The sequence below is a fragment of the Myotis yumanensis genome, unplaced genomic scaffold (genome assembly GCF_028538775.1).
Source record: "Myotis yumanensis isolate MYYU_CA2020_CCGP unplaced genomic scaffold, mMyoYum1.0.hap1 SCAF_15, whole genome shotgun sequence".
Classification (NCBI taxonomy): Eukaryota; Metazoa; Chordata; class Mammalia; order Chiroptera; family Vespertilionidae; genus Myotis; species Myotis yumanensis.
Window position 1 is genome coordinate 3,490,446 of NW_027223766.1, and position 25,724 is coordinate 3,516,169.

Genomic DNA, 25,724 nt, shown 5'->3' on the forward strand with positions numbered 1-25,724 from the left:
CATTTGAAATTTCACCCTGAACTGTGCAGTGTCACTTAAGGACAGACTAGTGCCAAGAGCTTTTTGATGGCAGGAACTTTCCGGAAAGACGGAGGCGTGGATGCCTGAAGATCATCTTTCCGGGAGCTGCACAATGTGATGCCTGCACGTCCCAGAAGGTCCCTCTCTGGTAGCCGCATGGGTTAGAAACACTGAGTGAGGACGGGTTTGAAGCGTTCTGTAGAGCGCAGCCTGTCCCTTCTGCGCCTGTCCTGCTCAGGGGGTGGCAGCAGAGCAGGTTTCCCCAGGGCGCTGAGCGCAGTGAACTGCATGCTCTTCTTGCATCAGGAGACCTGGGCTTCCCTCACCACGCTCTGTGGCACATGGAAGAAACTTCAATGCATTTCACTAAGTGAAATAAGGCCTCCTGAAAAGACTACACTCATGATTCCACCTCTATGACCTTTTGGAAAAAGCAAAGCCATGGAGACAGAAAGAGATCAGTGGTTGTCAGGGGCTGGGGGGTCAGGAATAGATGGAACACAGAGGATTCCAGGGCAGAGAAAATACTCTGTGTGATACTATAATGATGGATGCATGTCAATATACATTTTCTAAGCCCATAGAACAGACAGACACTGAGAGCGAGCCCTGAGGTAAACTGGACTTTGGTTGATAATGAGGTGTCAATGTAGGTTAATCATTTGTAACTAATGTACCCTTTGGTGAGTGTTGATAATGGAGGAGGCTCTGCTTTTGTATATGAGAAATGCCTAATACTTTCCTCTCAATTTTGCTGTGAACCTAAAGTTACTCTTAAAAAAAAAAAGATTTCAGAAAAAAAAACAAAGTAAACTCACAAAAAACTAACTGGGTCATATAAAATACACAACACACACAGGACCTAGCTTGTAGGAGGTCCTATGCCAAATTTGGGACAATTGGCCATCAGAAAGAATAATAGTGGTAGATTATAATCTCCTTCCCTCAAATTACCCATGGGGGCAGGAGGAGAGAGAAAAATGCTTCTCTCTGAGAGAATGCTAGCTATTAACTACAGATGGGATGACAGAATTTTAAAGCCATTTTTACAAGGCCAATGTAATATCTGGTTCAGGCAAAGATCAATCATGGGAGCTAGAACTTCTGCACAAAAGGTTATGGGGGACAGGATATTTACACAGCCTAAGATTCGGAGACAAAAGATACGTAAAAACCTAACACAATGGGTAAGCCTAAGGTCCTACATTGGGAAAAACAGCAGAAATAGAATCTTCCAGTCAATAGGACAGATGTGGACACGACAGCATGTAGGTGGTCTCACAGAACCGATGTTAATGTTTGTCTCTGCGATGATGTGATGGAGGCTGATGCCGTGGGGCTAAAGTACCTGCTGCCTGCAACTGACTCTCACGTGTCTGGCAGTCATTGGTGGATCTGGCTGAAGGATGTTTGGGTGCTCATTAGACTATTCTTTCCATTTTCCTGTACATGTTAAAATTTTCAAAAAATTCTGGAGTCAATGACCCCCATTAACTTGCTAATTAACCCTTTACAACTATTTGTTTTCCTTAATAGAGAGCCTCTGTCTCCAGGTTCACGACTGACAAGTACAAATAAGTGGAAGATTAATACTGACCAGTAAACCCAGGAATCCTGACCAAGGCCACGGTCATCATCTCCACTTCACTCTTTTTTTTAAAAAAAATATATTTTTTTATTGATCTTTTACAGAGAGGAAGGGAGAAGGACAGAGAGTTAGAAACATCGATTAGCCACCTCCTGCAAACTCCCCACTGGGGATGTGCCTGCAACCAAGGCACATGCCCCTGACCGGAATCAAACCGGGGACCCCTGAGTCCACAGGCCGACGCTCCATCCACTGAGCCAAACCGGCCAGGGCTCCACTTCACTCTTGAACCAGCTGGATCCATTCTAGCCTTCCCTGCAGCAACCACTCTTAGTAGGCTCTTCAAGGCGTCAACACCTCAGGTTCCGAGCAGCACTCATAAGTGTAACCCTAGCCATAGAGATACCTAGGGAAGTGTAGTAACATACCAAGGGGAAACCAAAATGGTGTTGTCGACCCTGGATGAATTGATGCTGTTTTATTAGAACGTATGCACAGACTCTCTGAGATGCACACTTTTCCAAGTGCTCTTTTTAGAAAGCCTAAATGTGAACCCAAGCAGCGGTTTCCCTCTGATTTTACTGAGCAGGAAAGCCAGGAGCAAGACTCCTGTTACAGAGAGGCCAGCTCCCGGTGGGACACAGCCCAGCGTGCAGTCCCAAGTCCAAGGTGCTCTCCGCAGAGCCCACGCCTACCCCCATCGCACCGTGATTTGCGCAGCTGGGGCTTATTAACCACAGGAATGTCTTATCGCTGGTTATCTGTGTGTGGAGAGTGTTGATTTATGGAGCTGGCGCTATATGGGGTTCCGATTTCTTTACCTCCCATTCCTGAGCTTGCCCTGCGGTGGGGGGTGCACAGTACAAGTTGCCCAGGAGAGAGAGACCTTGCCAGGAGATTGCGGAGCCCAAGGGCACCGAGGTACCTGCTGGCTGAGGTTCATGCCAGAGGGAGAATTCTCCAGTGAATCACCGCTCAGGCCACTTCTCAGATTCCAGCTTTCAGAAACTAGAGGCAGAAGTTTTGTCCTCTATTGTCAGACAAGAATAAGCTGCTAAAACCCTACTTTCTACATTTCTGGTCTTCTGCTTCCTCTCATTAGATCAATGCTGAAATGTCCAGATAACTGAGCTCAAAATAACCCCGCTATCAAAGAATTTAGCTAATGGTTCCTCGCCTTGCAATAAGTCAGTCACTGTCACTCTACTGGTGCATTGTAAGTGTTCACAACCTTAGGTCTTATTCCCCAAGAACACATTAGGGGACGCCCTCAAAGATCTATGCACAAGGATGCTCATCACAATGCATTTATAGCAGAAAAACATCTAGAGGCAGAAATGCTAATGAGGAGTTGAAATAACTTATTGTATAGTCAAAAGATGTAATTTTAGAAAAACATTAAATATTACATTTAAAATATAGTTAACATGCTTATATTTATAAATTTTTATCTAGAGAGATACTCTGATTTTTTAATTAAGAATATAGTGTATTTGCTTAGAAAAAAGGCTGAAAATATATTTTAAAAATATGAGGGCTGGAATCTATTCCTTGTCCAAACATTTGTGCTGGCAGTTTTGGGCACAGGGGACGGAGCAGTTGCTGAGCCAGCCCCTCAGGGCATCTCCTTCCTCACTGAACGGACTGGCAGAGCGACAGTGTGTGACTTCTGAGTCCGGGTCATGAGAGCCATTGCCATGTCTGCCTTTGTTTCTTCAAACCCTCTGTCTGGGGGCCGTCAGCTTCCTCATCATGGGGACACCCAGCCCTGCGGAGATGTCCTCCTGGAGAGGATTCAGGGTACCCGAAAGACCGGAGCCAGACACATGCAACCATGCCCCCCACAAAGTCCACCCCTACTGAAATGTGAGATAATAAATGAGGACTCTTGTTTTGAGCAACTAAATTTTGGGGTGATTTGTTATGCTTTAGAAAACAAAGACATCTGCAAACAAAACCAGATAGAAAGCTCTGCCTTTATGGAGAAGACAGATAATAAACAAGATAAACTCTAGTATATGAAATGATGGCACAGCAGAGAAGAGGGCCCCTGACTGTACAGAGGTGGGCATGAAGGCCTCTCTGAAAAGACACCATTTGAAATAAGACCTGAGAGGTGAGGGAGGAGTCTTGCAGACATTTAGGGGCCATGATTACAGGGCAGTGGGAAAGCAGTGTTGGTCAGGGGGGTCTGAGCACAGGGCCTTGTAAGTGCTCTAGCTTTTATTCTGGGTGAAGTGGGAACATGGAAGTTCAGAGGAAGACATGATGTGATCACTATTTCAGCAGGATTCCTCTGGCTGCTGGGCTGGGAAGAGATTACGGCGGGGGGAGCAGCCAGGAAGCTGTGACAGTATCAGGTGAGACAAAGATGATGGGGAGCTAGATCAGAACCCAGTCATCACTGGTGTGCACTTCTTTATGCTTTTCTCAGTTTCCCAAATGTCTATGACTCTGCATGACGTTCTAATAGGAAAGGGAAAAAAATGAGTTTTTAAGGAGCCCAACGTTTGTTTTTGGTTGTATTTATCATTGTATAGACAGCCATGCAATTCTTAGCCAAATTCCAGCACAATGGAGTTGTTCTAAGCAAAAAACTGTTGACTGCGTCTGTGCAGACAATTTCAACTGAAAAATGGAATCACTGTTGAGCTTTAGGCAGCCTGAGTGTTTGCTCATCAACTGAACTTGATCCTTACAAAGCACAGCATCCTTTCATTTTTTCTTCAAACACCGCTGGGATTCAGTGTCACGTTCTAGTTTAGTAACACACGTCCTCCTTTGCAGTCTTCTGGGTTTTAAACACGCACCTGCTGTCGCAAGTCCTGTCGTTTTACACTATTACTTGCATTTTAACCAAGAACCATAAAAACCGCGGAGTACCTTCGGTGCTTTTATGGCCTCTGTGATAGCGCTGCACCTTCTCAACCTTCGGCTATTTGCTACGGTCAGGTTTGGGACTTCCAGGCATCTGGCCAGATTACTCTGGATAAAGCCTGCGTCCTTCAGTGGAAAGCAGATTTGTGGAGCAGAGATAAGAAGAAGTGCTCCTCTAGGTATCTGCTCATCAGAGGACAGTGCCCGGCCACAAGCCCTGCTTTTGACCCTCGGGGGATTTCTCATCGCCGAGCAAATGTTAAACCACAGCTCCCTGCACCGGAGCTGCGGGACCCGGGGACAGCAGGGGGGACATAAGGCGCCGGGCGGGGTGCAGGGACATGGCAGGCAGGCACACAGGCACAGGCATCGAGTGCAGCAGCGCCCACGCCCGCCCCCATCGCACCGGGACCGGCGCAGCGGGGCTGACTGACCACAGGAATGTCTTCTCGTGGTTCTCTGTGTGGTTATCTGTGCGGAGTGTTGACTTATGGACCTGGCGCCATGTGGGGTTTCGATCTCTTTGCCTCCCATTCCTGAGGCTGCCCAGCGTGAATAGCTGAAGCCCGCGACCCACGTGGGGCGGCCGCCGTCACTCCGCGCGGCCAGGCCTCGCCGTTTGCAAGCAGAGCGGGTGGAAACGCCGGCACCCGGGCGTCCGCGAGGGAAGCAGCGAAACACGTGGCCACTTGCTCTCGCGAGGGACGCTCTCGGAAGCTAGGGGTACTTTCCTGGACGGTGAGCCTCGAGACCTGGACTGGGGTGCACGCGGGCGCCGGAAGGCAGGGGTGCGCCCGCTGCGCCGCTGAGGCTGCCGATACTCTCCTGGCAACATCTTGCCGTGGCCCTGCGCCCCGCCTCGGCCACACGCGGCTGTGAAGCAAGGAAACACCCTGCGGAAAGGACTTGGGCTCCTCGCGCGTGGACGCCAGTCAGGGTGCGAGCGCCCCCTCCTGGGGCCGAAGGCAGAGGCCCAGGGCGACCGCTCGGATGACGTCCTCTCGGCTCGGTGACCAATGGTGTTTAGACGCTGGGGACCGGACTTCCTGTAGAGGGCGGGACTTCCAGCGGAGGGCGGGGCGTCGCTGCGCTCAGATACAGTGCCCACAAACAAGAACCCTGTGGGCGGGACTACGTCAGGGGCGGGAACCTGCTCCAGGGCGGAACCACGTCCAGGACGTGCGGTGGGCGGGGCTTTGTGTGGGGCGCTACCAACCTCGGTGAGTGGGGGCTACGTTCTGTGGGCGGGGCTACGTTCCATGGGCGGGGCTTTCCTCTGTGTCTTGGCCGAGTCACGAATAGGCCTTCGCTTTGTAGGCGGGGCTCTGCTCGGTGGGCGGAACCACGACCTGGGAGAAGAAGTTTAATTGGCTGCCTCCCCCGGAACTTCCTGGGTCCTGCGCGTGCCCGTGGCGTCCCCGGAGCTGGAGCAGCGAGCAGCCGCGCGAGGTTGTGAGGTCGGCCTGGTGAGAGGTCGGTGGGAGCTCTGGGGCTGGGGCGGCGAGCGGCCGCACGAGGGTGTGAGGTCGGCCTGGTGAGAGGTCGGTGGGAGCTCTGGGGCTGGGGCAGGGTGGGCGGGCCTCGCGCCCCTGTGGCCGGTCCGGGTCCGCCGCGCGTCTCCGGCCGCCGGGCCTGAGCCCTGCGCCGGGGCCTTTCTGGCCTCGTCTGGCGCCCTGGTTTCCCCGCGCTGTGGGCGGTAGCCGCTAGGATATACCCTCCCCGGAGCCTGCCGCGCCAGCCCGTGTGCTTCAGGGCCTGTCCCTCCGCGCCGCCCCGGCTCAGAGGCGGAGGTGAGGAGTGAGTGCTGGAGTGGCTGGGGCGTGGCTGCTGTTGGAAGGAGTTTAGGTCGTTGAACTGCTATCGTGTTGTTAACGTGAAAAAACATTCAGACCTGTAAAGAAATTTTGTGAGCTTATTTGAGCCAAACTGTCGACAATTGCCGGGAAGCAATGGACTGAGATAATGCCCCAGAGAATGGCGGGTGCTCCTCTATTTATACTTTGCAATGGAAGGAGGGACGTAGGTGGGTGGGTTACATGAAATCCACTGGTGATGGACTAGAGGGGCGGGAGAAAGCAAAGGGGGGGCCCTGGGATTGGATAAGAAGTAAAATGATGGACACATGCTTAGGTGGGCGCAGGATCAATTAACACGATAATGAAGGAATCTGTGGTCGCTGTCCTGGCGCCCAGCATATTAGGTTGTGGCCCAAGGGGTCCGGAAAAAGGGAGGTTACAAGTTACCCAGACATTACAAGGGTGTGTTATCTTAGATGCAAAAAGACAGACAGGCTCAGTTAAGGTAAAGGTTGACCTTGCCAGTGAAGATACTGGCCTAGGACGTAACTGCCCACCATCACTGCTTTTAAAGTTTAATTTCAGACCATCCTGTGGTGACTGTAGGTCTGAGTTTGCAAGACCGCCATGCAGGCCTCCCCTGAGCTGTCAGGTCAGCGTGAGGCCCCTTTCGTCCACAGTGTTCATTATTTTTAAGTATTAACTACTATTGGGTGAAAGGGTGGCTGTTATGTAGTTGCCTGAGGCCGACTTGGAGGATGTAAACTTCAGACGAGAGATGCAATGTGAGCAAAGGGAAGGAGGCAGGATGTGCCGGTGTCTTCAGAGAAGTGTGAGCAGCGCAGGTGCCTGGAGAGGGAGAGGAGTGACAGATGTGTCTGGGCCCCGGGTCCAGCAGCTGCCACAGAGCACGTTGCTCCTTGTGCCTTCAGGTTTTTTGCATTAGCAGCTTCGTTCCATGGACTATTCAGGGTAGACTGGGGTGCACGTGGCTCGTGTGGAGGTGGACAGTCTTTCTGTAAAGGGCCAGATAGTAAATACTTTAGGCTTTGTGGACCACAGTCATAGCAGGAAAGCACCCACCCATGAGACAATACGTAATTGAATGGACATAGCTCTGTTCTAATAAAACTTTATTTACAAAGACAGGTGTCTGACCTGATTTGGTCCATGGGTATTGTTTGCCCAAGTCCATGATCTAACCAAATATAGGGACTGTAGTAGTAACCCAGTAAATATTACATCATATTTTTGTATTGCACTTTTATTTATGCAGGGTCAGGCAAAAGTAGGTTTACAGTTGTCTGTATGGAAAGTAATACAATAACCTATAATAATAAAAGGGTAATATGCTAATTAGACTGGATGTCTTCCGGATATCATTCCGGACATCCTTCCTGATGAAGCCAGGGTTGGAGGAAAGTCGCCCAGGTCCCAGGTGCCAGAGGGAAGCCGGTGCCGTCAGCCAGAGGAAAGAAGGCCTACTCTTACATGAATTTTCATGCAGTGGGCCTCTAGTCCTATATAATAAAAGCCTAATATGCTAGGTGTCCAGTCGGCTGTTCAACCAATCAAAGCATAATATGCTAATGATATGCTAAGGCCACTCTATGATGTGTACTAGCCACCAGGGGGTAGACCAGAGGTGGGCAAACTTTTTGACTCAAGGGCCACAATGGGTTCTTAAACTGGACCGGAGGGCCGGAACAAAAGCATGGATGGAGTGTTTGTGTGAACTAATATAAATTCAAAGTAAACATCATTACATAAAAGGGTACGATCTTTTTTTTTTTTAGTTTTATTCATTTCAAACAGGCCGGATCCGGCCCTCGGGCCGTAGTTTGCCCACGGCTGGGGTAGACAGTCTACTGGTTGGTTGACCAGTCGCTATGATGTGCACTGACCACCAGGGGGCAGACACTCCAACTGGTAGGTTAGCTGGCTGCTGGGGTCCAGGTGATCGGGACTGAGCGAGACGGGCTGTGCATGCCTTGGAGCTCTCCTGTGGTCCTTCCCTGGCTGGCCAACCTCCTGCGTCCCTCCCTGGCCCCATGGTGCACCAGTGGGGTCCCTCAACCTGGCCTGCACCCTCTCACAATCCAGGACCCCTCAGGGATGTCAGAGAGCTGGTTTTGGCCTGATCCCACAGGCCAGGCCGAGGGAACCCCACTGATGCACGATTTTGTGCACTGGGCCTCTAGTTAATAAATAATAATACAAAAACAAACTTCCATGTATTCACAACTGTAAGCCTACTTTTGCCCACCCTGGACAGGAGCGGCCATGTCCCACACTAGCTCTGCGTGGCATTCCCTGATTACTACCGCTGTGACTGTGGGCGCATTCACTTCCCCTTGCATTAGGTTTTTTTAAATCTTTAAAATGGGGCTAAATAGGCCTTCCACAGCGTTGTGAGGAGGAAGTTAAAGTACATGAAACGAAGGCATAGTACTTGTTCACATAGTCAAATCTCAGTAAGTCTTAACTATTAACATTTTAAAAACTGTTCCTCACATGCATTGTTAACGAGATTGGAGAGATGTGTCTAAGGTAGAACTTACAGGCTTAGTTTGTGTTCAGCTATAGAACAAAGAATACCTGAAGTTTCAAGGCAAGAGTCATCTATAGAGGTGACCTAACAGGCGTGAAAGTAATTTAAGGGAGGAGGGGGTAGGAAGTACAGGATTAAGTTCTGATTTCGAGGAGGGGCACACAGGAGAGGACATGGGGCTAGTAAGTAGGAATGAAAAGAAGGAAGGAGTCAGTCCTAGGATATGATGGGCACCAGAGTGGTACAGTAGCATGTGAACCAGCAGGATGGGTGGTGATGGTTACATGGTGGGCTGCTGCAGGAAGCTGAAAAAGCAACTGTGTTGATATTAATGTTGATTCAACCAGCAGAAGTGAATGTGGCGCCTTCTATGGGCCAGGCGCTGTAAATGCAGAAAAGAATTAGATACCTACTCTGGACTCCCAACAGCAGAAAATCTAAAGGCGGCAGAAGACATGGAAGTAATTTAATACATGCAGCAACTTAAAAAATAACCAGCATTAAGGTGGAATTTCTTAGATTTAATTGGTACCTGCACTCTAAAAACTTAAATTGATTTACAGTCATAAATGTGGGCAGCTTAATTGAGCTCCTTTTCTTTCTTTTCTAGACAATGGCCAAGAACAAATGGAAAGGGCAGAAGCCCAGGAATGTGTTTCACGTAGCCAGCCAAAAACACTTTAAGGGGAAAAGTAAAGCAAAACCGGTTACTACGAATCTTAAGAAGGTGAGTATTAAGCACCCCAGCTTCCTGGTTTACAAACAAAGCATGAAGGTAAAGCTAGCGAGAAACCGAATGCTTTTATTTAAAACAGGTTCTTAGCCTTCCTACAAGGGCATACAGATTTTAAACATTTATTTTAAAAAATGGAGAATAACATCCCTTTCTTGAATCCAAATGTACAAAACGAACAAAATTAACTGCGAACCTTTGAGACTCCAAGTAACAGTTTGATAGCTTTATCGGATCTCAGAAAGCCCCGTGTCAGAACCAGCCCTTCTCTGACCTCAGGCATATTCAAGAACCTGTCAAGTGAAAGTACAGTACTGTGTTTCTTAAAATGCAAAATTTGAAAAGGCGTTTATCTTTTTTGTTTTTACTTCAAAGTATTTGGGAAATAGGAAATTTACTCATCAAGATATATATAGCAGAGTCCTCAGAAAATGTTTTCAAGTTGAAGTAATATGTGGCATCAGCTCTCTGGGACTTAGTAAATATCATGATAGTGCACAGAAATATAACTTTATTTTTCAGTTTTCATGAACTAGTTGAGGTCAGCTTTTTGATCAATTTTGACTTTGGAAATGCTGTAAAAGAAATAAGCAGGTGATATGATGGGTTTGGAGCGACAGTTTCACAGGGAATCGTCTTCAGTTGACAGGGGCCAAGACCTGAGTGAGCAGGAGCTAGTGATGCGCAGAGCGGGGAGGCGCCGGGAGCAGCCTCTCCCAGGCAGAGAGCTGCCGAGGCCCAGATGTGACTTCCTCAGGTGGAAGCGCTGGAGCCTCCTGTGCTGGAGAAAGTGTCTGAGAGGGACGTGTGTGGGTTGGCAGCCTGGTCGTGTAGGTTTCTCAGAAAATGGCCTGACTTACCAGAGGAGGCAGTGGGTGGCCAGGCACCCTGCAAATGGTCAGAAGTTTGTGGCCATGGATTTAAAATGAAGCCACTCACCCGGTTACGATTTTCTAGGGTTTTGGTTTTAGGCTCAGCAGTCTGATCAGTGAGTGTAACTGGCTTGCAGGCAAGTATGACACGGGAGAGACATGGAGAGGAAAGTTCAGTGGTTGAGGAGATAATGGTCTGGTCTGTGCTGGCTGAGGGAGTGCAGGAATGTGAAATAATGGACGCGGAGGCTGCAGTGAGATGTACGAGTCCTGACTGAACTGTACGTGGACAGGAGATGAGGACCTGGAGATGACAGGCCACAGCATTAGATTGTTGTTGAAGCCACAGGCAGTGACGCCAGGCCTGGAGCTTAGTGAGCTGAGGTTGGACATCTTTCATGAAGGAGCAAGTAGTCCTGGTGTTGGCAGGTGACAGTGGGGAGGGTGGGGCCAGGGTGTCCCAGGGCGTAAGGTTTACAGGAAGAATAGAACCCCCACCCCACTTTCAGATTCAAGATGGGGGCTGCCAGGTGGCTGTCCTGACTGCCCAGGACCTCCATCAGGGCAAGAAGGTGAGGGAGGCTGAGGCACTGTTAGCAGGACAGGAGCATGGGATGCGGGCTTCCGCCTCATCGGCCAGAGATAATAGCGGGGCCGTCTGGTTCACACTCCGGCCTGCTTACCCAGGTGAAGTGAAGATGGGGGGTGTTCCACATACTTGTCCTTCTTAAGAAACAGCACCTTTGTCCTTTGTCCAGTATTCCCCAATAAGACTGAGAGTTTTAGTGTGAAGCTTGCCCAGAAACTGGTACAATTGTCTTGTTAAGAATTTAGGTTTAACGCGGTTAAATTAAGGTTGAGTGTATTTTATCCTTAAGGGTTATAAGCTCATGGATTAATGTTCTTTTTCTTTTTAAAAAAGATAATCATTAAGAACGTTGAAAAAATTAAAAGAATGAATGAAGCTTTTGTGAACATACAGAAGGAGCTTGCTCACTTCTCTCAAGGCCTTTCCCTCGAACCTCTGCAGAAACAGCTGGTGCGTAGAGCATTTCCTTTTAATAAACTGGAGGCTAATAAATTAACCCCCACATTTCCACAGCCTGTAAGTCGAATGTGATCTTTAGTATTCGGCTCTCTAGTGTACGTGGCTGTGCTGTATGTATAGCATATTCATAAACATTATGAACATGAGAATTTATCATGTTTCCAAAGGTATGAGTAGAAATTAAATTGGTAATAGATGACATGTAATTTTTTGCACTACTGTTACCTAAATGTTTACACTCTAAATACTTTCCTCCCTCCAGGCTCTTCAGCCGAGTCAGGAAGACAGACCAGTGAATGTTGACGAAGCTACGAGATTAATGGCCCAGTTGTAATGCACCTGGTGATGCATCAGATTCCCCCAAAGACCAATAAATTAAATGCTTTATACAACTTTATTTTTAAAAATCTTATTAATGTACAGGCATTGGCACAATTTAAAAACCACTACATAAACAGCCCTCTCCTATAATCCAGGAAAGTGGAATGTCAGGAGTCAGCAAACGTGGTGAACTTAAAGTGCTAGAACAAAGGCACTTCACAGACTTCACGGGAAGTGACCGTAGCCTCTCGGACACCTTCACTCCATACGTGGCAGTGACTGTCTGTCAGGATTGGAGCGCAGAAATACAGACAGTTTCGTGGCAGTAAAAGCGGAACACAAATAAGTGATGAGCCCTTGGCCGTTTTGGTTTTTGATGACCTCAACCTACTTTTAACTTTCCTTTCACAAGAGTAAAAACAGGAGTTAGAATTGGAAGGGAAGCTGAAGTTCCAGAATGCAGTCACTGTAGGGGCTTCGGAGCCCTTTGTTTTCACAGTTGACGTTTTGTGAAGTCAGAGAGCAAGTATTAGGGAAGACGACGTCAGAATCAGCAACCTAAACAGGTGTTACGTTCATTATAAATACTCAGGTTATTCGCAAGTCTACAAGGTTTCAGTTAGAGGTAGATACTGTCCCAGGTGTCCAAGGAGTCTAATAATTTAGTATCTGGACATCAAACAGGTCACACACTCCTTCACTGTCATCTAAGTTAAAGTTGTAGTCGTCCGCGGGGGTGGGGGAGAGCCGCAGGAGAGGAAACACTGCAAGCAAAGCACAGGCTCAAGGTTAGTGCGGCTCCACACACTCAAAGGCCCATCCGTTAAACTACCGTTTCTATGTTCTACAAGAAAAAGTGGAAAAGCAGTGATCAAGTTAATGACTTGTGTTTACTGTGTATTTGAAAGATTCTCGTTTAAAGATAATTTGTGCATTGACTATAGGTATAAGCTTGAGAAATAGGTTTAAGTAACTATTGGCTGAACTTGTCACTAAAATACATCATTTAAAAACATGGGTATTTAAAAACAAAGTATTTTCTCTACTTTGAAAATAGAACAGAACTAGTCTTAGGCTAATAAATGTGTTACTGTTGTCTTTTTTCTGAAATGTTGAAGGAATCTAAGGTGGTTATGGTTCCGTTGCTGAGTGCAGCTCTGCCTTCCCAGGTCTTGGCTGCACAGCCAGGAGCCGAGACTTGAGGCCCAGAATTTAAGGGAAGGTGAGGCTGACAGTTACCACTGAAGTGATCACAATATTGGGTTGTTCAGTCTGACAGACTCCAGTTTAGATGATGACATGGCCAGGTCAGGAGCAGTGTGGTGGCTTCAGGTTAGTGTATGGGTGACCGACAGCTTTCCTGGCCTTGGCCAGATTCTTGTGGAGTAAGGGACTCGTGTGCCAGCACCTAGCAAGTCTACTCAGTGCAGGCAAGTGTCCCCTTGAGAAGCAGGTACAGACCCACGGGGCCGGATGCCCAGGATCTTCTCACCAGTGTTATTGGAGAATTTTCACAACTCGCCATAAGGCACTAAGTACCTAATCAATCAATCCTATGCCACCTGTAACTTCCAGGGAAGCAAGTCTGCCCCTGAGGGAGGCAGTACAGTGGGGCCTTGACTTACAAGTTTAATTCATTCTGTGACGGAGCTCGTAACTCAAATTACTCGTATGTCAAAACAATTGTGAACGAGTGAGACGTGATGGTGGGCTGATGTTGTGGCGTTCAGTTCACTGTGATGTTCGCTGCGCCAACTAGCAGTGGGGTATCTAAAGCTGGCTCGTAACCCGAATTTTAGTTCGCAACTCAAAGTAAAAAATCAGCCGAGAGACGGCTCGTATCTCGAAAAACTCGTAAGTCGGGACACTCGTAAGTCAAGGCCCCACTGTACAGTTTTAAATGGCTTACCATCAGAAGACATCAGCTCATCAATGAGATCTCCAGTAACAGATCCTGCGGGAAGAGAAAAGTGATCGCGCCTTGTGACATCTCTGCAGCGGGGGCAGCTGGCTCTCCTTGGGCACAGCACGCTAAACACGGGGAGTCCGCATCAGCCCCCACTCAGTACAAGTGAAGTACTAGCCGGGAACGATGTTTCCATTCGCACCTACAAGTTTCACTGGTAAACTTCCAAACTCAAGGAGCCCCAAAGCCGCTTCCCCCACAACGGACTCCTGGGCTTTCGCCAGTGAAGCACCATCACTTTCCGTTCCTCCGCCAGCCTCATCTCCAGATCCCACACGACAGACGGGACTTATTTTGCCTAAACAATACTTGCTTGTTCTTTCTCTCATGCACCCACTGCCATCACCCTCCTGTGGCCTCAATGTTCTCACAGCTGCACAACGGCCCTGCCCTCTGTTCCCCAGGCGTCTTCTCCGGGTCACGTCCCGGCACTCAGCGCCTGTGTGGTACCCGACAGCCACTTCCCAGCCACAGAACTTCACTGGATACCGCTAGTCCTCACTCAGTCTGTCATGGCCCACTTCAGCCCGGCCTTAAATTGCCTTTCTTACTATTTCCTGATACAAATCATACACAGAAACTAACTGCTCACACTTTTTTGAATGCTTTGTGAAGCCGGTGGACTGGGTCTGAGGTGAACATTACGAAGCTGGCCTGCTTTATCCCCCATTAGGTTATACTCGGGGGACAGGCATTCCCACGCCTAATGGTAGAAATACGGAGAGCACAGGATGGAGGGGACAGGACACGACTCTGAGACTCTGTGTGTGCTCAGACCTTTCTTTACAGCCTCACCAGGCACCACCGAGAGCAACCTGGGCAGCTGACTCCCGCCCTGTCCTGGGACACGTCCCGAAGGTACAAATGAGACCAGCTTGAGTGACCTGCAGCAATGTTAGACAGACGTGACCGTCACCCCTGTGCCACTTCCCATTCCAGACACAGGCACTGCAGTGAGGACCGAGGACAAGGGGGTCTCTGCGCTCCACAGCCCGACTGCGCAAAGGCAGCCAGGGATGGCAGCTACCTGTCTAGCTGCCGGGAGATCACTCTACACAGCAAACCTCGGATAAGAGCAGATGTGCACATGGCAGCCGAGGCACAATGGAATCCTACAGAAAACTGCACTTCAGGCCCATTAAACACTGCTGAGCGTGCAGAGCTCCATACAGTCTCAGCCACACTGCACCCACCACTGTGTTTCTGGACAAACAATCAGATTGTGTGTGTAAATATATCTTAATAAACAAATCCATAATAACATAATTAAAATACTTATATGAGAATACAATTATAATTATACCAAACTAATAATAATCCTATATAATAAAAGGCTAAAATGCAGATCGACCGAACAGTGGAACGACCAGTCGCTATGACGCGCACTGACCACCAGGGGGCAGACACTCAATGCAGGAGCTGCCCCCTGGTGGTCAGTGCACTCCCACATGGAGAGCACTGCTCAGCCAGCTGGGCTCACGGCTGGTGAGCGCAGCAGTGGTGGCGGAACCTCTCCTGCCTCTGTGGCAGGGCTAAGGATGTCCAACTGATGGCTTAGGCCCGCTCCACCTGGGGAGCGGGCCTAAGCCATCAGTTAGACATCCCCCGAGGACTCCCGGACTGTGAGAGGGCGCAGGCCAGGCTGAGGGACCCCTTCCCCCCCGCCCCTCCGCCCCAAGTGCATGAATTTTGTGCACCAGGCCTCTAGTAAATATGAAAAGACAGGATGTTTCTCATAAACCTGTCCTGGCGCTGGACACAGACACTGCGTCACTCTTGCTGATTACACTAAGCTTCCTATTTCCCTCCTGCATCAGGTGACACTCACTAGGCCACAGACAAATTCAGAAAAGCTCCCCTTCCTAAGACGGAGGCTCTGGGCCCACCTGAAGCCGAGTCTGTGGCCGGGATGTGCTGGAGGCCGGGGCTCCTCTCAGAGGCGGGCGGCCCCGGAGGGCTCGGCGGGGCGGGGCTGGGCTTGTGCGGAGTCTGGGGAGTCGAAGGCTGAGAGGGGGGCTGAGTGAGGTCGTCCGGTGGGGGAACAGGGAAAACCACAGGTTGAGACGAACTGGACTCTTTATTTATCAGCAGCACGTGGATGGGGCCCGAGTGACTCTTGAGGTTGATCTGGTACTTCTTCTGTCCATTCTGACCCTTAAAGTTGTGAAGTGTAAACAAATTGAAAATCAGATCAAGCTACTAGGGAGTAACTAAATCCACACAAGAGAGAGGCAGTCGGTCAGGACACTGCGTGGAGACCGAGAGCAGGACAGGGAATGGAGGCTCTAAGCCCCTGCCCCTTAAAGTAAGTTTTTCTCAAAAAAACCGAGCTTCACAAACTCTGAGTTGCAGACTTCTGGCAGACTCCCTTTTACCGTCATGGCTGCTCACATCCTCCGTGGGGACCCCCTCCCGGTGTGGGCCCAGCACATGGCCCCTCAGCTGCTGTCTATCTCCGGCAGCAAGCACACAACCACGGACTTTTCCTACAGAGGCGGGTGCAACGTCCCTGCATTTCCAAGTGACCCGGGTCCTGAGGCTGCAGAGTCCATCACGTGAACGCCCACATCCAAGCCTCCGGGTGGCGGGGGCGGCTGTGGTGACGGCGGTCACCTTTGTCTACCCCTTCCATGGTTGCTACAGCTTTCGAGTTTGTTTTAGGAACTCCGAATCCCAAACTAAATTCATGAAACTTGGACGCAGCAAAGAGTTAGTACATATATGACTCAATAAGCCAGACGTGTTAAAATGACCCAATTTAAAACCACGTATTATTGTTTATATTTCAATTGAACTTCTTCCTCAGACAGGACTGGTACATGGGTTGCAGATATAACCAAACTGATGCTTTGAGATTACTGACTATATCATGACTCGTGAAATCAAATTAAAAAAAATAAAATGTTACATAATTCATTTAGTCATGTCTACAATTTTACCAAAGTACTGAAGACACCCAGGTTCAGTATCAAGACCCTGTCCCTGATGCCTGAGAGTTCACACAGTGAGCTCGTGTGTGGAGGAGACACATAAGGCCTCCCTCCTGAGCCAGCGGGTCCGCTCTGACCAGCCCCACCTACCATCTCTGGGAGTGGGACCTCCAGCTGCGTGCCAGCAGGTGCCTGGATGGCCAACAGTGTGTCACCTGTCAGAAAACACAGATGTTTCAATTTTAGGAAATAGAGTGGCAAGTGGATGGGCCCTGGAGACAGAGGCTTGGGTTCGAATCCCAGGCTCCGGCGTGACTTTGGGGTCTTCCTTCTGTAGAGCAGGGGCTGTAACCCCACAGGGCTGTGCTGAGGAGAACGGAGGTCAGACGTATGAGACCTCAGATCAGGGCAACACACAGCCTTGATCTATCGCTCTCATGAACAAGCTCAGCTCCAGTGACTTGTTAAATCTGAGACGCTGACAGCTTTTAACGTCAACTAAATCACACTGTTTACTTGAAGTAGCTAAGATGTGATGATCGGGACACCAGAGACGTGCAACACACTGAACTCGGGAGCGTGAGTGACCTCACTTGTGAAGCCCCATCCTACCCTCTCTGTGGAAGGCAGCCTCCAGGTGGTGGCCCACCCGAGTCCAGCGACAGCCACACCCGCCTGCAGTCAGTGACAGGCTGTCCTACTGGCAGGCAGGATACTGAGACGTGTGTGCACAGCCCCACTACGTGGTCATTTCCAGAGTCACACGAGGCGGGTGGGCTGGGGGAGGCAGCTTTCCTCGTCATCAGCACCTCCTGCCTCCTCTGGCTCTGTCTGTGCCCAGCACACTCGCTGCAGTTCCACAGACAGAGCGATGAACCGAGTTCAAGTTGGTCCCTGACTGTGACTGTCATTTAGCCCCAATCTGACTGAGCTGCCCCTCCCTCCCCGTTTACTGCCTGCAACGCAGACAGCGACGTGAGCGGGCAGAAACACGAGCGGCTGTGAGCACAGCGCACTGCAGAGCGAGACGAGGAGCCCACGCCGACCCTGGCCCGGTGAACCCCGGATTCCGAGTCTCCGCAGCAGCGGTCGATCGAGGCGGCACTGACTCACCGTGGAAGCAGTTGCAGATGTCCTCGTGAGTCACGTAGGAAAACGTGCGTCGCAGGAGTTAAGGAACACATTTGCATCAAGCTCTAGGCATTTCCATGAATAAACCAGAGGCCTAAACAAACACCACGACCGAATGCCTGCGGGGCTGCCGCACACAGTCAGGGGAGAAGAGCCGAAGTCTTCAGCCTGCAAGAGAAGAGGTGAGCCAGCAAGGGTGCCCGGACGGCCCGGCTGGCCCGGCTGTGCTCTGGGTTCTGTGGCCGGCGGGCCCTCGGGACAGACGGAACCTCTTCCTCAGGAGCCGGGCACTGGGGGCCTGGCGGCGAAGCCAATGCCACAACCAGAGGTCTCCACACCCACAACCTTCCTGGGCCGCAGTTTGGGTCCTGGGAGTAGCCGGAACCTTGGAAAGCCGTGCAGCAAAGTCCAAGGTCAGCCAGTTCTATGGGTTTGGAATCTTGGGGCTCCTCAGGGCACAGCTGGAAACCACCAGTTCTCACACTGAAGCTCTGACCAACAGAGAAAGTGACATGAGAGCTCATGGACTTGTGCACCCAGGACAAGATGACACGGAGCCTCCCTGACCTCAGGTAGGTCCAAGTTCACACGGCACGAGGCTGATACAGGGGAATGTCCCAGAGAGCAAAGGGGCACTCGCATATCCAGGCACCGCAGACATCAAGGGGACAGTGACGTGGAAACTCGGGGTACACCCCTCTTCCTTCTAACCTGGCAGATGGGCCAGCCTTGGACCCATCCTCTGGGAGGCTCCACCGCTGAGTTAGTATCAGGCGGAGTATCCCGGGTTGTCCACCCACATTGACTTCTCAAAGCTCTGAGAGCTGCTGAATGTTCACCCTCCTCCCCAGCTGGACGTGCACCTGTAACTCACCCTCCCCAGCTGGACGTGCACCTGTAACTCCTCCTCCCCAGCTGGACGTGCACCTGTAACTCCTCCTCCCCAGCTGGACATGCACCTGTAACTCCTCCTCCCCAGCTGGATGTGACGTGCAACCATGGAAAGGATATCTGCTGTTGATGGCGTCATCCATCACATTTCTGATGCTCTGCTGTAGCCACGACTTCTGCTGATCCAGTTCCCTTTCCTTCAGGTCCAGGTCCTCGACCTCGGCTCGGAGGTCTCGCAGTCTCTCCAGGACTTCCTTGGTGTTGCAGCCAGCGCCCACACCTCTGCACACGGAGCATGAACACGCCACGTCAGAACCAGGTCAACCACAGCACCTGAGTGTTACAGCACTAACAATGACGGAGCAATGTGTTGAAGACAAAATCTTTACACTCTTATAAAATCAAAGGATTAAAAAATTTAATTACGATGCCTCAGAACATGATTGCTTAGCATATTTCTTGGCAAGAACAGTGAAATTTCAAAATTTCCCAGCATGTTTTAGCATGGTGCCTGTCACCTGGAACGTCAGGCTGGTGACAGATACACCAAAAAGATGTCACAGCCAAACAGTCAACTTGGACATCTCAGATGTAGACTGAGATACAGGTAACAGATTACGTATTTTGGTGGGATTCTGACCAAAATAAAAAAATAAAAAATGAAGGTCAAAGGGACAAATATGCAAAACAGAATGCATTTGTCACAAACATACAATCAGATCACGGTTAAGAGACAACGTGCACTTCGATCAACTGTTATTTGTAAGGCACATGTTCCCACAGGTAAGATGTAGTTCCTGCTCCTCAAGGCATTTGTATTAATTTATCAGCTGACAAACACTTGGGCGGAGAGGGATTAATGACCCAGCAGTGTGCGGGGTGCCGTGCGGGGCCTTGGGGGGATGTATGACAGGAGTTTCTAAGAGTGTAAATTAAACCGCAGTCGCAGACGGGAACGTGCGCAGAAGCCCCGGGCAGGGCCAGGCGGCGTGGGCCGGGCTCTGCAGCGCTGGGAGGAGCAGTCTCTGAGCGGAGCCTGGCCTCGCGACTTACTTCCACTGGATGCTGTTTTTGGACTTTTTCTCAATCAGGTCGATCCCTTCCAAGACGTTGGTGATATCATAAATTCTTCTTTTCTGCCTCACAGCCAGAGTATCTGCAGCCTGTTTACAGGGGGGGCGGGCAATGAAATAAATTACAATTCATATTTTAAGTGCACAGCACGATGGCCTAGGCCCAGCTCAGTGCCAGCGCGCCTGGAACAATGAGGGGGTTCAAGCAGCTCTCCCACCCGGAGGCCCGCGGATGCGACTCCATGTAAAGTCAGCAGATGCTGAAACGGCAAGAAAACGGCGAGGTGGCGGCACAGAGCCAGCGGGATAAAAGAACAGCGAGAACACCTCCCGGCAGCTGCCGGCCCTGCCGCGTCCTGTCTCATCTCCCTGTTTGTAAACAGTCCTGACTAAAGGCAGCTTCAACTCTCTTTTGAAACTTTGAAAAATTGTATCTCGGTAATTTCAAAAATAATTCAGTCAACTTACTTGGGGTAAATTCTGAAGGACACACAGCGAAACCTGACATACACGATGCGCATTTCGGAAACACTGAGAACCCACACGGCAAATCCCCGCCACGCGCCACGCGCGGGGCTCACTCGCGGCCACGGGTCAACAAAAATGCCCGCATTCTGGCGAATTCAGGAATTCCAACCATTCCCACTCACATTTCTGACATCTGTTCCCTAATAGGACGAGTAGAAACTACTGAACGGGGACCCGCGGCTCTTTTTCAAGTGGATTCAGCAACAGCCTGCGGAACTCGGCTCAGTCTCCATTCCTGCAGCCACGAGACCCGTGTCCGCGCCCCGTGGCCAGCACTCCGCCCAGACCGCACAGCACACGTGACCAGCCCTCTCGGGGCATCGCTCCCTTCCTGATTCTGTATAAAAGCAGCTCCTACAAAACCCATAATTTTGCAAGCTGGACCCCCTTGTCCGGAGCAAGTGTGACCGACAGCTCACCTCACTGGCGTCTGGAACCTGTAAGGGCAATGCTGGGCCTAAGAATCCATGTGCTGTGCCACCAAAACGTGCAGGCGACTCCTGCCCGCCTCTCGGGTCTTCTGGGGGAAGTGGCAAACAGGCAGACCCAGGCAGTTCCAACAGGACCAGCCTGGGCCCAGCAACGCTCTGCTTACCTTCCTGCCGCGTCCCTGTGGAGTGTGAGGCTACTTTTCTGAGGAGCAGCAGCCACTGCAGATTTAACTGCAGAAACTGGAGTTGTGGGCACTTTCCTCTGACAAGGCCCTTGAGAGGGAACCCAGGGCCCCCAGGTGGCTGGGTCCTCCCAGCAGGTTCTCAGAGCAGGGCTCCCGTGCGCTCCCCCCGCCCCCAACGGCCCCCCACCCGCCAGCTCATGGCTGGAACACCAGGGTGGTCACAGGAAACAGACCACAGGAGCTGTCCTTGGTCCTTACGCAAAGAGCCATCAGGTCTTACTTTTAGCTCAATTTTTAAAGTTTCCCACTACACAACTTACACATTTAGCCCTGGATTTCCAAAACTCAACATCATTTCCTTCTCTTTACACACATGAGCGTATGCACAGCCAACAAGCACAGAGCACGCGTGGACAGGACCTGCAGGAGGCTTGCACTTCAGCAGCCACATCAGCCCTGGCAGTCAGGTTGGAGTGGGGGGGCACTCCAAGGTGTCCCAGGGCCCAACGGGGAGCAGGGAACCAAGGGGCAGCCGCCCTAACTCGGAGGTGGGGAGGTCCTGAGAGGCTAGTGGAGAGGAGAAAGGGTAACCAGGTGGGATCACTGACCCTCGAGATGGCTCTGAAGGGCCACTGTGGCCAGGTCACAGCTGTCTGGGCAGCGATGGACCCAGAGCCTTAGTGGAGAAGAGGTGCCAGCGAAGGAGGGAACGCTGGGCAGTGCTGTAGGGAGCTGTGAGGCCTCTCTAGAATGTCATTTCTTTCAAAGACGCAGGTAAGATGGCAGAAAGGCAGGCATCTCCTTGTGATGGCTTTTTATTTCCTCTCCAGTGGGGGTGCAGTGCAGGGGGAGGGGGCCGTGGCTGAGAGAAGAGGGGCAGTGTGAAATCCCCCTGGGGCAGGAGAGTGAGCAGCAGAGCTGGACCCCTCCGCATTTCTCCAACCCTGGAGACCGGCCTTGGTGCCGAGGGGCGCCCAGGGCAGGGCGGCGCACCCCATCCCAGCGCCCTGCAGCTGCCGAATAAACAGCCGCGTGCATCGGGGCTACCGACAAACCCTGCACCGGGACGTGACCTGCCTGGCCATGAAGGAAGCATCTCATTGCACCACCCTGGCTCCACTGCCCAGGGAAACACACAAACAGAACCCTCAGGGGAGAACAGGTACGCTGGAAACCTCCCCTCCAAACACTGAATCCTCTTCTAACAATGTCACCAACGGGAGCCAGGGGGTGCCTACAGGTGGGGCACCATTCAAGAGGGAACCCTGGTGGGAGGTGCTCAAGACAATGAACCAGGTGAGATCCCTGACAGCACTGCACCTGCGTGGTGACCTGGCGCTGCCCAGCATCGCGCCCACTTCCCTGGCACCTGCGCTGGGACAGTGTGAGCGCTGGAGGGCGGGTCCCAGGTAGCTGTTTGCTTAGGATTAGTTGCAGCTCATTCGCCCAAGAGTATTTTGAGGGCACATGAGGCTCTGAACATGAAACAGTAACTAGGGAAACACCTGTCCCCAGGTTCTCATCTCAGAGCAGGTCGCTGCTCTCTGCCGGGACCACAGCTGTCAGGACCCGTGTGCAGTGTTTGGACTGCAAGCATCCGAACGCACAAACACACAGGTGACACTACCTATGACCAATGCGTTACACACACACACACACGCACGCAGTGAAGGTCCTAGCAGTATGGTGGGAGGAACCCACGTGGCTCAGCACGGCTGCCCATGATCTATTTCAATGAGAATTTTAAAAACCTTCAACCATGCCCCGAAATGTGCTGTCGATGTCAGGATTTTAGCTAATTTCAAACACGGTTAGAGATTATGAACAGAGAGCCTTTTAAAGCCAGTAACAGGACCTGTGTTACAGACCTTTCCCAGGCAGAATCTAAGTCAACGCTCAACTGTGCTGTGAAGCAGTTATCATTCTGTTTCACAGGACAGATTCTGAAAGCAAATGGATACTCAGGTACCAATTGGCATTAATTATATATTCGTGACATACATTTGTGGCAAAACTTTTCAAATGTTTCTAAAAGACTTAAATAAATGGGTGTGCAGTCAAAGGTCTATGCTACCTAACTCCCTGCAGGCGCAGTCCTGGTACCAGAGTCCACCAGCACTGCCCCCGGAGTGAACACATGGTCTGAAAAAGCAGGAAGATCTTCATCTCCATTTACATATTTATTAAAAAATAATAAACGTTAACAAAAAGTGGCACGCATGTCTAAGGCTTGGGACTGCAGCTGACATTGCAGAATGAGGTTTAAAAATGAAACAGTCCCACAGAAAACAGGGATGACTCGGGCGGTGAAGTGCTCTCAGGGGACTGCAGGGGACACCGGATCCTGCGGGAATGAAAGACCGAGGAACTGCCTTCCTCCCCGCACAGAGGCCCCCTGAGCACACGCACGGCCTCTGTAGTGCCAGCTCAGCCCTGGCCCCGGGACTCCCTAGACACGGCAGGCCCGTTCCCCACCCACACTCGGGAGCTTTGAAATGTTACGCTTTCAATTTGTTCCAATTTTTAGTTTTTGATTTTTAATAAACTGCATAAGCGTTTTCAATGGAACTTCATTTTTGATGTTTTAATGGAGAAATGCATGGCTAAAAGGCAGCACTGTGTCCTGTTCTTCAGAAGTACATGTCAGAGGTTAGAAAGAGACGGCATCCTGGTGGTCTTGGGTGTTTCATGGCACCCAAGACATGCGAATGTGAAGGCTGATAGAATTTTTTATATTTGCGATACTCACAAAAATTGTTTCTTGAACTGCTTCTTAAAAAATATCAAGTGTATAACTCAAAAGTGTCTATAACTTATGGTGAAATGGACCACCCAAAGTAAGAATATAAGAAAAAAATGATTATAATTTCAAGTTACATCAAAAACGTAATGATAAAAAACAAAAAGGTACAGAAAATGCGTTAATGGTATTTTTCTACGGTGCACAATAAGAAACATCATTGGAAAGACTTCCAAGTAGATTTTTTTAGATATAGATTTTACACATCATATATATGTAAATGAATGCAAAATGTATGTAAATAAACGGTATGTTTTTTCCAGATATATGTAAAAAAGGAATGATACTCAAACTGTTCTCTAGGAATAAAAAATCATTAAAATAATAAGACAATGGTATTGCAGAAGCCTCTGACCTTTTAGGAAATTGTGATTAAATATTAAACCCACTTCCTGCTCAATGACTCCCAGAGAGTAATTTCATGGGCAATTGCAGGAAACAGGAGGAAGCCAAGAACCCGAGGGCACTGGGCACAGCTGCCTCATCTCCAAGGCAAGTGGAGGGAGAAGCCTTCAAAGTCAGCCCTTGGAGTTCAGTTTTCTCTGGGAAACCCCAAACTTGCAACATTCCTTTTATTCAAGTCAAGGGCTACAGGTGAATTTCTAGGTTTTGAACAGTAGCTGCAAGCTGTGTGTGGTGACATCCTCACGACTACCCGTGAAGAAGGCATTTTAATTTTAGTTCATGACCATTTCAGGAGTAGCTGGAGGGGCCACGAAGCACGTTAGGGCGGGAGGAAACTCGGGACAGCACTGGAGGCACCACACGTGCAGCCGCGCATTTGTTCAAAGCACAGCCACTGAGCCAAGTCACAGCCGCTCCCTGACCCCGGCGGCACCCAGGGAAGGCGGGGCTTGAAGACACCCCACCCCCGGCCATCTCAGGGGATGCCCGGAGGATGCAGTCAGGTGTGCGTGTGGGCCCCGGTGCGGGGACAGTGCTGTGTCAGCTGGGCTCAGGACAGCGCCTGGGGTGTCTGCAGGGACTGCTTAGACTTTGCATCATTTGCGTGTTTACAGCCTGGTTCGCACTTCAACTCGGCTTTGGGCTGTCCCCGTGCGTCCCTGGGCGCTGTGCATCTGACCCCTGGCTGGGCGGCCAGCTCGGGTGCGTGACCACCGGCCTCCGCTCGCGCGGTCCTTGGAAGGACCTGAGCTGGAGCCCAAGGCAGGCGCCCCCACGACCCAGGCGACCCTAACGGGACAGAAGAGCCCGCCGGTGACCCTGCAGTCCCACCTTAGAGGTCTGTGCCTCGTGCCCACGAAGTTACACGCCGAAAGCGCCGCCCCACGCAGGGCCGGACACTCACTCCGTTAGCGGCGGGGCGGGCCCGAGGGGAGGGTCAACCGCGCTCGCTCTGGTTCGGAACAAGCGCCCACGGTGGCCCCGGGCGGCCCATGGAAACCACCGCGTCCCAACAGCGCGGTGGCCGGGGCGGCTCTTTGTGGACAGCGGGTCGGGCTGGGCCACGCGGCGTGTCGGGTGTTGGGCCAGCTTCCTTCCCCACACCCCGCAGCCCCGTCCCCTCCCATAACCCCCGCCCAGCACCCCTCCCCCCGCCCCCATCTCCGCGCCCCGATCCTGCGCCCCTTCCCCCGCCCCAGTCCCCTCCCCGCCCCCGCCGCGCGCTCACCGCCTTGAGGTCCAGCACGCCGTCCTGCGCCTCCTGCAGCAGCGACACAAACTTGGCGGTGAGCAGCCCCAGGCTCTTCTCGTGCCGGCTGCTCCCGCCCGCCGGGCCCCCGAGCTGCGACGGCGGCGCGGGGGAAGCGGGGGGCGCCCACTGACCCTGGGCCTGGCCCTGCGGCGCCGACTGCCCGGAGCTCGCGGGCTCGGCCGCCGCCATCCCCGAGTGCGCCCCGCCGACGCCGAGTTTAAATGGCCGGAAGTGACGCCAGTCGCTGTTGCCAGGCGACGTGCTGGCGGTGGGAGTGGCGGCGGAAGAGGGGCTGGAGAAGGGGCGGGACCGAGAACAGGGGCGG

The 25,724-nt window shown here is 51.2% G+C and overlaps 2 protein-coding genes across 6 annotated transcripts; one reads left to right on the forward strand and one right to left on the reverse strand.

Moving 5' to 3' along the window:
- Positions 1–5,856: 5,856 nt before the first annotated feature.
- On the forward strand, positions 5,857–11,878 carry RBIS (ribosomal biogenesis factor). 4 transcript variants are annotated; one of them, XM_070392788.1, is made up of 4 exons: positions 5,857–5,959; positions 9,444–9,560; positions 11,361–11,477; positions 11,749–11,878. In XM_070392788.1, exons 2-4 carry the CDS (start codon positions 9,447–9,449, stop codon positions 11,818–11,820), a joined length of 303 nt encoding a protein of 100 aa, XP_070248889.1. In that variant the 5' UTR covers positions 5,857–5,959; positions 9,444–9,446; the 3' UTR covers positions 11,821–11,878. The 4 variants fall into 4 exon arrangements, with proteins under 4 accessions (XP_070248889.1, XP_070248890.1, XP_070248888.1 ...); XM_070392789.1 differs by having other exon boundaries at positions 5,929–5,952; XM_070392787.1 differs by having other exon boundaries at positions 5,944–6,027.
- On the reverse strand, positions 11,867–25,609 carry E2F5 (E2F transcription factor 5). Of its 2 annotated transcripts, XM_070392786.1 has the most exons (8): positions 25,376–25,609; positions 19,779–19,888; positions 18,846–19,007; positions 17,817–17,860; positions 16,854–16,918; positions 15,660–15,927; positions 13,717–13,761; positions 11,867–12,571 (listed from the first exon to the last, which is right to left on the reverse strand). In XM_070392786.1, the coding sequence occupies exons 1-8, from the start codon at positions 25,586–25,588 to the stop codon at positions 12,462–12,464; spliced, it is 1,017 nt and encodes a 338-aa protein (XP_070248887.1). In that variant the 5' UTR covers positions 25,589–25,609; the 3' UTR covers positions 11,867–12,461. The 2 variants fall into 2 exon arrangements, 1 of the variants encoding a protein (XP_070248887.1); XR_011468278.1 differs by lacking the exons at positions 11,867–12,571; positions 13,717–13,761; positions 15,660–15,927 and having other exon boundaries at positions 16,864–16,918; positions 17,817–18,325; positions 18,794–19,007.
- Between the last annotated feature and the right edge of the window lie 115 nt (positions 25,610–25,724).